This window comes from Dipteris shenzhenensis, chromosome 19, assembly GCF_047967505.1.
Source record: "Dipteris shenzhenensis isolate YYH24624 ecotype China chromosome 19, Dip_SZ_1.0, whole genome shotgun sequence".
NCBI classification, from domain to species: Eukaryota; Viridiplantae; Streptophyta; class Polypodiopsida; order Gleicheniales; family Dipteridaceae; genus Dipteris; species Dipteris shenzhenensis.
This window is the reverse complement of record NC_141614.1, coordinates 3,417,699-3,429,776: the sequence shown is the minus strand read 5'-3', so window position 1 is coordinate 3,429,776 and position 12,078 is coordinate 3,417,699. Positions and strand designations below refer to the sequence as shown.

Below are 12,078 nucleotides of genomic sequence, written 5' to 3'. Positions count from 1 at the left end.
AAGCGGGGGTTCTTGAAGAAGCATCATGCACACGACTTGCCCATGAAAATCTATTTCACAACAATCTTTAACAATGATGTAAATACAGGAGATCGAATCCCAGCGTAATACAGCGTACCTTCCTCGTAAGCATATTTTGCTGCTTCGTGAAATGCCCTCTTCAAAGATTTCTTCCCCTTATTCTCAACTGGCAGGTGCTTTACCAGAGTGCTCTCTCTGACATGCCATGAACATCCACCCAGATTGGCAGATCCAATATGAGCAGCTTGCGCAAACGCCTTAGGGCCGATAATGCGAATAGGAGGGCTTGACAACATGGAGACTTGTAAGATAAAAATGACGCACACCGCAGGGACACTTCTTACATCAAATCTCACAACACACAGCAGAATAGTATAGAGCACGCACGCATGACAGAAATTGGATGCCAAATATGCATATGCGCGTTGCATAGGTGGAGGAACGCCAAACGGTTCAGGTTCTTCCTTCATAGGTCGTTTGTCCAGCCACATCTCCATCGCTCGAGATCCACTAACGGGAAGACATCGCTCCTCTACAAACAATTACGAATTGAGCCAGGAGCAGCAATCACAGCGAACTCTCAGCTCACACCAAGCAAAGACAGAAACAAACGAAATGCAGAAGCCTTATTTTACCAAGGCGAGGCGTATGTTGTGTTGTGGCTTTTTCGAAAATACAAACATTTCGGACGCACGAAGCCAAAGAAACAGAACCGCCCGGATGAAGCGAAACCACCAGAACCGCCTACATCCTGCATGCTCTGAAAGCTCCATCTAATCCGCCAGGAGAAGAGCACAAAAGCTCCATGCAATCCGGGAGGGCAAGAGCATGTGAAACGTGAAGCCATGCAAGAACAAGTTGCATGAAAACGAAACGACAAACCAAGCCCACCAACCAGGGCTGGCAGATATTTTAATAGTGACCTTTTCGAGAAAGTGGCTAATACCTGGCAGCAGCATAGATATAAGCAATAGCATTGTTCGACGTGGCGGTTGAAGAGCGACAAGGGCGGACGTGAGGAGGGGATAGATTGGAGTTGATTTCTGCGCTCTATCGTGTCGTGCACAGACTGGCCACAGCCACAGAAAGCTGTCTCTCTGCGCCGCTCCCTATCTCCCTTCTTCCCTTCTCTTCTAACTTCTCCACCGTCTCTGCTGTCTCAGCTCCTCGGGATTAATGGATATTGACAATCGGTTTGCTTGTCGATCGGTTCAACATAATATAAGTTGTGCCCAGCTAACTGCGTGATAACAGCAGCGGCCGCTGGGAAATGGGGCATGGCGGCGATGGCGCGACTGATGCTGGCGGAGCGGCCTTGGATGGTGTTGGAGAGGCCTTAGATCGTAGTAAAGTGCACGTGCTTCTTTGCGACAAGGATGCTGATTCAGCTCGTCACCTGGAGGTACTGCTGCAAGAATGCTCGTATCAGGGTAAGCCAGTTGTCCCTGAAGCGGAATTCGTCTTGATGAGTTCTCTTATTTTCTTTCCGGCGTCACGGCTTGGATTCGTGCTTTCCTTTCCGTCCCTTTACGCACCTATCTGGGATTTTTGTTTGTGCTGTAGTTACTGCTGTCAAGAGTGCAGGACAGGTGATGGAGGTACTCGATTCATGCAGCTATGAGGTTGACCTTATTTTGACTGAGGTGGAGCTTCCAAAGGAAAAGAGTTTCAAGATGTTGAAGCTCATCGTCCGACAAGAGCAGCTCCGGCGCATACCTGTAGTTAGTGAGCAGCGGACTTCTTGTATCCTGACCACCTTAGATCTTGATTTGTATTCTGTTTGTATACAGTGATCAAAATCTAATTCGCTTCAATGGATCGCAGTGATGTCAGTACGAGACGAGATGGCTGTAGTAGTGAAATGCTTGCGGTTAGGAGCAGTAGATTATCTCCTCAAGCCGCTTCGGACTAATGAGTTACTCAATCTATGGACTCATACATGGAGGAGAAGGAGAATGGTGCTTAAGTCATCCCTCTTCTAGTGGTTTGCTCTCATAGCGGAGATGATGGGTTCTTTTTGGAATCGTAGGTCGTTTGCATAAGAAGCAGGACAAACACTAACTTTTTCCCGAGGGTATATATGCGCTGCAGCTAGGGCTTACTGAGAGACACTGTATCAACGGAAAGTTCAAGGTCCCTTTCGATCTATTGGTCTCAGAGACGAGTGAGTCCAACAATACAAACAGCACGAACATTTTCTCTGATGATACAGATGACTGTAAACGGGTGACCTCCAGACATGGGGCCAACAACTTCGCCCCGCGTGAGATGGAGGTACAGTATCCAGTGTCCTAGGTCTAGTGAAACGGATCCTCGTAGGTATAATTGGAATCCTGTCTATCTTGGTTGAACTTCTATTTGCCTTTTCAAAGGATCCAGTGTTTTGTGTCTGGATGATGTTTTAATATAGCTTTCATGTGCTTAGCAGTCAGAGATGCCCCCTGAGTTGGAGCTCTCTTTAAAGCCATTGCTGGCTCTCACCGAAGAAGTTGCTCCTGAGCCTTCTTTGGAAGCAGGTGAGTGTCCACAGAAGAAGAACTATCGTTATTGCTGTTCAACACGTCCTGTTCTGATGAGGGTTCTGTGCAGGCCCATTTCCTTCGCCTCCAAAGAAGAGTGAACTCAGATTGGGTCAGTCTTCTGCTTTTCTTACTTATGCTAAAGTTAGCAATCAGTCAATTGAACAACTAGTTAAGGCACAAGCATTTGCTAAAGCCAGCAACCACACAATGAAGGAACCAGGGCCTAATCTGCAGTCTGTTAGACATGAAAGTGACGGCAGGGGTATGCAAGTGGGAGATAAACTCGAGCATGTGGCTTTTTCTACCCAGCATAAGATTCTTGGTATTCCTTCAGCAGAACTTTCTTGTGGAGGGCCATCGTATCCTTGGGATGGTGAACAATTCTCGTGCACGAGCGAGAACGGACCTGGGGATGTAGATCGTGTAGATAATGCTGGTACATCTGGGAACCGTCAGTGGGCGGGCAATGAGGGTGCTATGAATGTCCCCTCCATGCCGTCAGTACCGGCATCCCATTTTCTAGTTGGGCAAATGATGAATTCCACTCTGCATCCTCGTCCTTCCTTGTTGACTCCATCTCTTCAGTTGTCTCATGGTTTACTAAGGGATGATGAGGGTGGCATTGCTCCAGGACTTCCCTCAATGTATGGTTTACCACCGAGTACTGGTGTGCCTTTTGCATATTACCCATTTGGTGTACATGTGGCTGCGCCTCATCTTGGATCTTTTCATGGGTGGCCTACCATGGTGGCTACTCCAGTGATTGAGCGTAAGCTTGGCCTTGCAGAAAGAAGGGAAGCTGCATTGAACAAACTCAGGCGTAAACGCAAAGATCGATGCTTTGAGAAGAAAATCCGCTATGTGAGTTGGAAAAAACTTGCTGAACGACGGCCTCAAATTAGAGGACAGTTTGTTAAGGCAAACGATACGGATATGAATGAAAATGGAGTTTTGGATGAGTATGATGATGAAGATGATGATGGACATGGTTTTGGTGACTTGGGGGCAGCTTCTTCCCCAGAAAGCATTGCTGAAGATGCTTGAGATGTATTACATTGTACAGGAGGATGAGTTGGTGTCCCCTAGAGCTTAGTATAAGCGTCCTGGTTGTGTTTGCCCAAGTGTTTATGACTTGCGAATTGTTCGTTTCATGTCTGCTGCACAGCTCTGAGTACCATTTATCGCCAGCTTGCATTCGGAAGGTTGCTTGGAATAGTCTTGTCATTCCTGATTCCTGTGAAGATTCTTAACCGATTTATAATTTTGTGTTATGTTCTGCTTGCACAGCATCCCTGTAGCTCGAAGCTCTCTCAACTCCGATAAGTCATAAAAAGAAGAAGAGGGAGGGATGGTGCTAACCTAGCTTATGCATACACTTGGATGGGGGACACAGTGCTTAAAACCACAGGTGAACATGTGGACTTGATCCATTTCTGTTGTTACCTTTAAGTGAGTATTTGGACATACATGCCTTAGGTTCTCGCTCTAAGGGACATCAGCCAATCAAACACACAATTTGGTGGGTTTCGAACTACAGTTGTGGCAGCTAAGGAACTTTGCGTTTCTGGAAAAATCTTTATAAAAGTCACCAGAGAATATTAGTGGGCTAGAAATTTGTTCATTGGTGAGATCTCTGTGATTAGCCAAATTTGCATTAGAATTAATAATAAAAAAAGGGCATACTACAGATGCGCTACTTAATGAGAGTTCTTATCCTTGAAATGATTCCACAGCCAGTAAATGCATTTGATCCTGAATTTGTGTCCAGTTACATGCTATGCCAACTGAGAATTCCTTTCAGTTCAAAGGCTTGTTAAAATATTATGTTGTATAGCTATTGCTTTGGCACGTATTAACGTCAGTCATCGTATTGGTCTCCACATATCTGGCAAGTTGAATAAAAATAAAGTTGACGAGTCTGAGTTAGCATGTCAAGCACAACGTTTGCTAGTGAAAAAGAAGAGAGAGTTGACAAGCTTGCCAAAAGAATTTAATCCATGAGGCTGTACTTTTGTTTGGAATTATGTCGTTGCTAAGGAACATTTCTGGAAAGATAAGGGTGTTGGAATATGTCATTCTGCATGTTGGCAAAGGGATCTGCTATGGGAGTGATTTTCACCTGTTTGTACTCCCAAAAGCAGGCTAGTGACAACAAGAATGAAATTCAGAAAACATTTGCAAGAATGGAGTAACAACAATTTGGAAAGAATGGACGTATTATTCCAACTAGCAATGAGCCCAATATTGTAGACAGACAAGGAGTCCAATGGACTTTGATTGTATTACAGGTTTTTCTTAAGTTGCCATCCTCGTTTTCTTAAGTCGCAAGAAATGAAAATGTAATAAAAGCATACATTAACAACCATCTTCCAATCGTAAATGTCACGTAAGTGGGGCACCCAATTCTTTTAGGAATATGTCATGAACTTTGCTTGTGACTTGAATTGGATCATACAAGTTGAGAGTAAGACCTTTAATGATTCTCTCAATCATGTGTCTTCTTGATTAGGTTCTTGAGCCATAAACAATGCACAGACTATAAGCAAAGATATATGTCCACACTCAAAACGTGTTTGAAATGTAGTTTGTATTGTAGTGGAGGGAATGGCATGGAAGAATAGACATTATTCCAAAACATCGCGTAATGCTACAAGTCATTAAAATTTAAACACCTCAAAGCATCTATCTCAATGATGGCATTATCTATTATGAAAGTGTTTGCCTCACAACTTGTTATGATTGAGAATGTAGTCCTGAAATGCCATCAATTAGCTTGGATTGTCAATCCTTGCACTAGATGATGTGATTATCCATGCAAAGGCTAAAGATGGAACTATGTGGAAGAGAAAACAATCATAAGACAGTGCTTGTAAACACAAATAATAGAAGGTAACATTAGATCCAAAAGTTGCATCCATTGCAATTAAGCCACCACGCCTATGTGTGTTCAGCATTTCCAACTATAAATGTATTGGATGTCCAAGATGAACACAACATCGTTGGTAAGATCTTGCTCATGGTATATAAGCATAGACTCCACGTTCCTTATGGCCCAAATTTGCACACTATTAGCATCATTAGACTGGTGTTGAAAGATTCTTGAGTCAAGATCTTAGTGATGTTTATATTATTATAAATAATCAAGAAGCCATTTCATTACACATGTGCTATGAAACTCCATTGAACTTATTCTTGGAAGTTTCTAATATGTTGATCCCATAGTTGTTGTGGAGTGAAACATCTAGTCGGCATTGTGAGCACACATTTCTTCATGTGATACATGAAAGCCTTAGAGCAAATGACACATCTATCTTTGACACCCCCTCATAACCTAAGCCATGGGTTATATGATTGATTTTGTCCACGTGCTGCATTTGCAACAACATGATTGAGGCAATGGCTTGAAACATGTAGAGTTGGCACATAGAGAAATGGCATGTGCAACCATGCAAGTGGATTTCTTATTGCATAATGTCATGTGAAAGCCACACCAATAGTTACCAAAGAGTTTCACAATTCACTTTTAACAAAACATTAATTGCACATACTATTTGGAACATAAGAAAAATATACCAAGGAGCAGAAACATTATACATTTTATGATGTCCAACTTTGTTCAAAGGGATTATGCATACTATCAAGATTGCATTTGTGATGAGTGCCTGTTTTAAACATGGTGTAGAAGTTGTTCCAACAGTTAGGAAATGGGACGTTCTTGTTTTGTCATGCCATGTGCACATGGGACCAACAAAAGGAACCACATCAAGCTATCATGGTCAAAGATCCCATTAGGTGTATCTTGCTCAGAAAGGCAATGATTAGCAACCTGCAGTCGAGAAGGGACCACATGAGAGCAAGCCCTCACCATGAAAGTTTTATAAAGAAGCTTTTAGGTTCCAAATAGAGATAATTCAAATTGTATCAATGTGAAAAAATATGGTACAATTTTAAAACAATATTCAAAGTAATCCAATTTATGTTCATTACTATTTATTTTCAGAACTTTCAAAAAATAAAATATTAATAGTGAAAAGTCTAGGTCCCTTGCATGCACAAGCTAAAATAAGCTTTTCATAATGGCATGCTAAAGACTATTACAAGTATCATGTGGGAAGGGGGGGAGGGCATGCAGAAAAAATGTGACTATCACATGCGTTCAATCAAATGATATTTTTAAATCATGTAATGTATATATAGACGGGTATTATAAAAAACATTCTAAAAAAAGTTACAAATCAAAATAGAACAAGGACGCCTTTTAATCATACAATGTTAATAAATAAGGGATTTAAAAAATAGGCCTTGAATGCACATGAGATATAGAGACTTCCGCGAGGTAGAAAAGAATGAACTGCATGCATAGCCCTACTATGCAAGAAATAGTATTGAAAAGTGGGAGCAAGTAGTAGAGCAAGTAGTATTAAGTGGTAAAACGAGTTGAAAGGTAACCATAATTCAATTTCAGGAGTGTTGCAATTGTAAGGAAAATTGGATATTGGGAAAATATTATATTCCAAACACAAGAGCTCAAGAGCTCTATATAAAGCATCAAGATAGCCACTATGGGCTTACAAATAGTACAAAAGGCTTGAGTGTCAGAATAAAAGACGCTAAATGAAAGACAAAGTCTTGTTATGAGATGTGATAAGACAAATGGAAGAGCATAAAGGCTTTGGACATCAAGAGTGGCAAAAAAGAAGAAGAGAAAAGCCTTATGGGTGAACCAAATGCCCTTTTGAGCTTGGGACAACAAACCCTTATCATTGAGCTTATTGTTTTTGTTTGAATCTATTATTATTCTTAACTATAATGAATGACATGGTTGTGCACTTTTGTGGGTGTAGGTATCTCAATTGTGTTGATCCTTTCAATCTTAAAGACCAAGCCAAGGGAGAAGAGGACGTAGTTTAGAACAACATTCTTTAGCACCATAAGGTTCATTTTGTAATATGATGATCCTATTAACCAAGACAGTCTAGACTCCATGACACTAGTAACCATGACATTCTCAATCAAGACCCTTAGGGAAGGGCTCGTTCCCTTGGCTTGTAAATATGCAAAGAGGGAATCACATCGCCTCTCAACGAATACGTGTAAGTGTGCGTGTGCACGGGGGGTGTGTGTATGAGCATGCATGTGTGCATGCATGTGCATGTGTGCGTGTGCATGTGCATGTGCATGTGCATGTGCGTGTGCGTGTGCATGTGCGTGTGCGTGTTCTTGTGCATGCTTTTACTTGAACTATCACATTTGGGAAGTCTAAACAAGTTTGTTTTTAATTAAGTAAATTTATGTTTTAAGAACCTAACTATCCCTCTGTCTTGATGCTCGTTCTTAATGATCAACAAACGATGGAGAATCCTGTCATGATGAATGCGAGTCAAAGGACAACAATACCAATGTTCATGTGGTCATCTTTGAAGTTATATCATGTCCCCTCATCGAACAAAAGTAGGATCACTACCCAAGGGTTACCTAGCAAATAAGACACTTTGAAGCACGCTCATTGCAAGATTTGCTTGATACCAATGGGCTGCCCTTATGCTACAATTGCAAAAACTATATGTAGATAGGCTTGCCCTAGTCTTTTGGTCTGCGCCTGGGATGGTGGGCAGCTCTAATTGGAGATTTGCACATCTAAGAAGGGAGATTAGGAAATTTTTTCCTTGAAATTCCATTGTCTTATGTGGTTGGGATTTTGTGCATCTTAGTTCCAACTGTGGGCCAATGGCTAGTTGGAAGATCAATGGTGCTCGTGCCATCATGTACATGTAAACACCAATGTAACGTGTTGAAGTGGATGTCAAAGTTACATGCAAGACCTCTAGGGATTCACAGTTTCGAGTGGCATTCTCTTTGGTGCCAGAGCTACTTCTATTCTACCAATGGCTCGATGGTGGCTATGGTTTGGTGGCGGTGATCCACAGATTATTCCTAATTTCATGAGGGTCGATGCCATGGTAATCATGATGGTTTGTAGGTGTGCGAATGGTGTTTGTTTTGGTGCTGAGGTTGCTTCTATTCTGATGATGGCTATGGTTTGGTGGCGGTGCAACACAAATTGTTCCTAATTTCATGTTTGTCGATGCCCTGGTAATCGTGATGGTTTGGAGGTGCGTAGGCATCTACTTAAGGTTGTTGTGCTTTGGAGTGTGGTATCTAGGAATCACAATCTTTGATGGTGTTGCTTTGGTCTTTCCTCTTCGTATTGCATCAAGACATCGAAGGATGGCAAAATTCCAAGCACTAGAGGCCCATGCATGCTGCGATTTGATCGATACAAAAAGTTTGATCTTCCATAAGGGTTCATAATCCCTTAGGATTTTAATTCATTTATTGATTCTCATTTCTTCTCTTTTTTGTTTTACTTACTAACACTTAAATTTCGTTAGATCTAGAGCTCTTGAAGGTTGGCAACAAGAAGTATGAGTTGGTTGTTTGCTGATGATGCAACTTCATCGCTTCATGGTAGAGTTCTTTTCGGTGTATTGTGTAATTTGTAGATTGGATGTAGGGTATGTGATGGCCAAACTATTATGCTTTGTTATTTCAACAGTCGAATGTCATGTTGCGGTAGACAGTGATAAAGGAATCGACGTAGAGCAAGGGAAGATGAAAGAGTGCAAGGGCGTTGGTATACGAGTGTGTCCAAGGAACAAGTTTTTTTTGGCAACCAACCAATTTTTGTTCCAGCTATTCCACTCTTTCTCTCTCTCTCTCTCTCTCTCTCTCTCTCTCTCTCTCTCTCTCGCTCTTTGCTTTCACAAAGCAAAGAATGATCCTTGCACTTTGTTGTACCATTTTGTGTGCATATCATATCATTGGCTCCGACGAGATGGAGTTCAAATAGATTCCTCTTCATTCATGTTGCTCGACCATGTGTCCATACCGTTGTCCATTTCTAGAGGGAGAGAGCGAGGGAGGGAGAGAGAGAGAGAGAGAGAGAGAGAGAGAGAGAGAGAGAGAGAGTGCAACATTCATGAGGATAGGCAAAGAGCAGTCAAGCTGAAAAGTGGGACATAGTGGGGTGTAATTAATGCACCTTTTGGTAAGAAAAATAGAGAGACAGTGATAAAGAGAAATAGAATAGAAGGGCAAAAGAGAGGGAAGAAGAGAGAGAGAGAGGGAGTAAGAAAGAGAAAGAGAGAGAGAGAGGGCAAGGGACGTTCACGGAGAGATAGGCAGTGTGAGCAGTCAGGCCAAAAAGTTGGCCGTCGTACTTTTGCTCCATGCCATCCTTTGGATGTGCGGCTGGCTGAAGCAGGAGACACTATGGTCCCATCTACATGAAGTAGGACTTGAATTATTGCATTGTTGGCGCTCATTCTACTCAATCGAACTCAATAAGAAGAAGTTCTACATACACATGAGCACAAACATAGGGAGTGCCTCTTCATGCACCAACACAAAAAATGCAAGGCCAAAGGAATGCCAAACTCGCATGCTAGAGACATGTGTCAGTATGCTTTCATGGCACACACTTTTAGAGAGATGAATTGTTTGTGTTTCACAGTGGAGAGTCTAACCTAGCGCACTTGTCCTTTTGAATGCAAGAATTTCATGTCCGCACAAGTGGCAAAGGGGGCTTTGAGTGAGTTGCCAGGTGTGTGTGAGGAGTGGTCCATGATACATGATCCGGACAATTCAATGTATGAAGACTTCCAGTTGGAGCAAAAGTGGCCGAAGGAAGTCTACAAAAAATGCTCGTTATTCTTGGACTACCCTAAAGGAGAGCACCCACGTGAGGAGAAACAACTATTCATGACTTACAATACATTGCCGGGGCCCACGAAACCACAAAACCCTACAATGACAGTACGTACACATTCTCCCCCAACATGTTGCATCTCCAAGGGAAATTCATGTACTGACAAAGTGGACATCTACGCTATAGGAAAGTGAAGTGAGCATGGTGTGGGCGCGTGTATCTACAAAAGTGGGCAAGGAAGCGGCTCGCATAATGATGGGGCAGAAATCATGGTTGGGAGGTGAGAGCAATCTAATACACTTAGACAATCCCATACCCAAAGATATGAGAGAAGACTACTCTCTCTACATTTGGACGTTGTTTTTTTTAAACAAAGCTAGAGATCGAATATCGACGGTAATATATTGGGTTCTATAGAAATGGTCCCATTGGTCAAAAGGCCTACATATACTGCCTCCTGCAAGTGCGGTCGCACTTCTCCTGCATGGGGAGAAGTTGAACGTAGAGAGCAAGTTGAGGAGCAACGGAGCCTTTATTCCTGTGTTTTTGTTGAGTGATGTCCTTGCAAACGACCAAGGTTGGGCTTCATGTGGTAGAGATGCTGGAGTCAACAATTCAAGCACTACATGAATTGGAGACCTCTGGTAGTGCACTGGGACTGATGTCAATCCCCCCTCAAATCACATAGAAGCATCAGGTGGATGAAAAGATAATGAGGAAGAGCTACAAAGAGAGAACAAACCATCCACTTGTAAGTATGGTTTGAAGGCAACAAAATACATGCATAAGTATGGTTTACATGCGAAAAAATTCATGCAAATCAATAATATGTAGCTGAAGCACTGCTAACACTGTGTTTCCTACAACTACAAGCAAGGAGGATCGAGAGAGGTAGCTTGACTTTGTAGGCCTAATGCCTATGCACGTGGAGACATCCATTGACCACATTTGGCCACAATGGTGGGTCCTCGTATGCAATCCATTCGAGGTAGGACAGGTGATAAAGACCGAGCGAGATTGCATTGAATTCAACCAGTTATTAGAGTCCCTGGAGGAGCTGAAACCACGGGAATTGCTCTCAGGTAGATGGTCAGAGCACAGATAATACATGTAATATCATGGTGGTATGCCTTCCCAATGCCTTGTCAGTCTTTGGGTGGGGGGATGTCATTCCATATTGGAATATTTTCAGCACGTACGATGCTTCTGACGCATTCCATCTTGTAGATCGAGTGCTTGCAGACAATGGTGTTCTTACAGTCATAGGGACAATGACATCATGGGTTAGCCTTCTCACACACTCCACATAAGATAAGCATTTGCGTCAAGCCATGGAACACTGACACTGGAGATTAAATTGTTCACAAATCAAACACTTGAAGGCACCAATATGTGTGGAGCACAACAGACAGGTATGTGCTCTCATCATGAAAGGGTTTCACTAGAGGGCTTTTCATGGCACCTATGTTACTTGCAGATGTTTCGATTTGTTTGTGTCTATGTTATACGCAGGCCATGTAATGCATGTATTGGTGTACATGCACGCGGATGTGGAGTATAGGGCCACCTCCTTGGATGAATTCGTGGAGGATGAGATCTCTTTGGCAACGTTGTTTGTGGATGACAGTGTGGAGAAGATGGATCAAAATCCCACAAACACATACATAATCCCCCCACTTTTATGGAGGACCCCATGGATACAGTTCTCCTATCAAGCCTATTGCCCTATCTACGAGAATTAGCAAACTACAGTCTAGGATTTTGTATCCGAAATTCCCATCCATGTGCAACCCATGGAATAAGAAACAAAATTGCAATGTTGTTTGG

General features: G+C 42.4%; 1 protein-coding gene and 1 pseudogene across 3 annotated transcripts; both read left to right on the top strand.

The window, feature by feature from the left end:
- Nucleotides 1-1,038: 1,038 nt before the first annotated feature.
- LOC147889944 (two-component response regulator-like PRR1) lies at nucleotides 1,039-8,826 on the top strand. Of its 3 annotated transcripts, XR_015542680.1 has the most exons (7): nucleotides 1,039-1,451; nucleotides 1,585-1,764; nucleotides 1,846-1,979; nucleotides 2,113-2,295; nucleotides 2,450-2,537; nucleotides 2,611-3,951; nucleotides 8,255-8,826. XR_015542680.1 is itself a non-coding variant. In XM_087390110.1 (6 exons), exons 1-6 carry the CDS (start codon nucleotides 1,292-1,294, stop codon nucleotides 3,585-3,587), a joined length of 1,722 nt encoding a protein of 573 aa, XP_087246236.1. In that variant the 5' UTR covers nucleotides 1,039-1,291; the 3' UTR covers nucleotides 3,588-4,284. The 3 variants fall into 3 exon arrangements, 2 of the variants coding, with proteins under 2 accessions (XP_087246236.1, XP_087246238.1); XM_087390110.1 differs by lacking the exon at nucleotides 8,255-8,826 and having other exon boundaries at nucleotides 2,611-4,284; XM_087390112.1 differs by lacking the exon at nucleotides 8,255-8,826 and having other exon boundaries at nucleotides 1,041-1,451; nucleotides 1,585-1,746; nucleotides 2,611-4,284.
- A 2,338-nt stretch (nucleotides 8,827-11,164) lies between these two features.
- LOC147889943 (uncharacterized) lies at nucleotides 11,165-11,696 on the top strand (annotated as a pseudogene).
- The last annotated feature ends 382 nt before the right edge of the window (nucleotides 11,697-12,078 follow it).

Excerpts from the sequence above, each read along its gene's own strand:
- LOC147889944 (XM_087390110.1), top strand. The coding sequence starts at position 1,292 with ATGGGGCATGGCGGCGATGGCGCGACTGATGCTGGCGGAGCGGCCTTG. Across the intron at positions 1,452-1,584 it reads GCAAGAATGCTCGTATCAGG|TTACTGCTGTCAAGAGTGCA; the intron begins GTAAGCCAGTTG and ends TTTGTGCTGTAG. Across the intron at positions 1,765-1,845 it reads TAGTGAGCAGCGGACTTCTT|TGATGTCAGTACGAGACGAG; the intron begins GTATCCTGACCA and ends AATGGATCGCAG.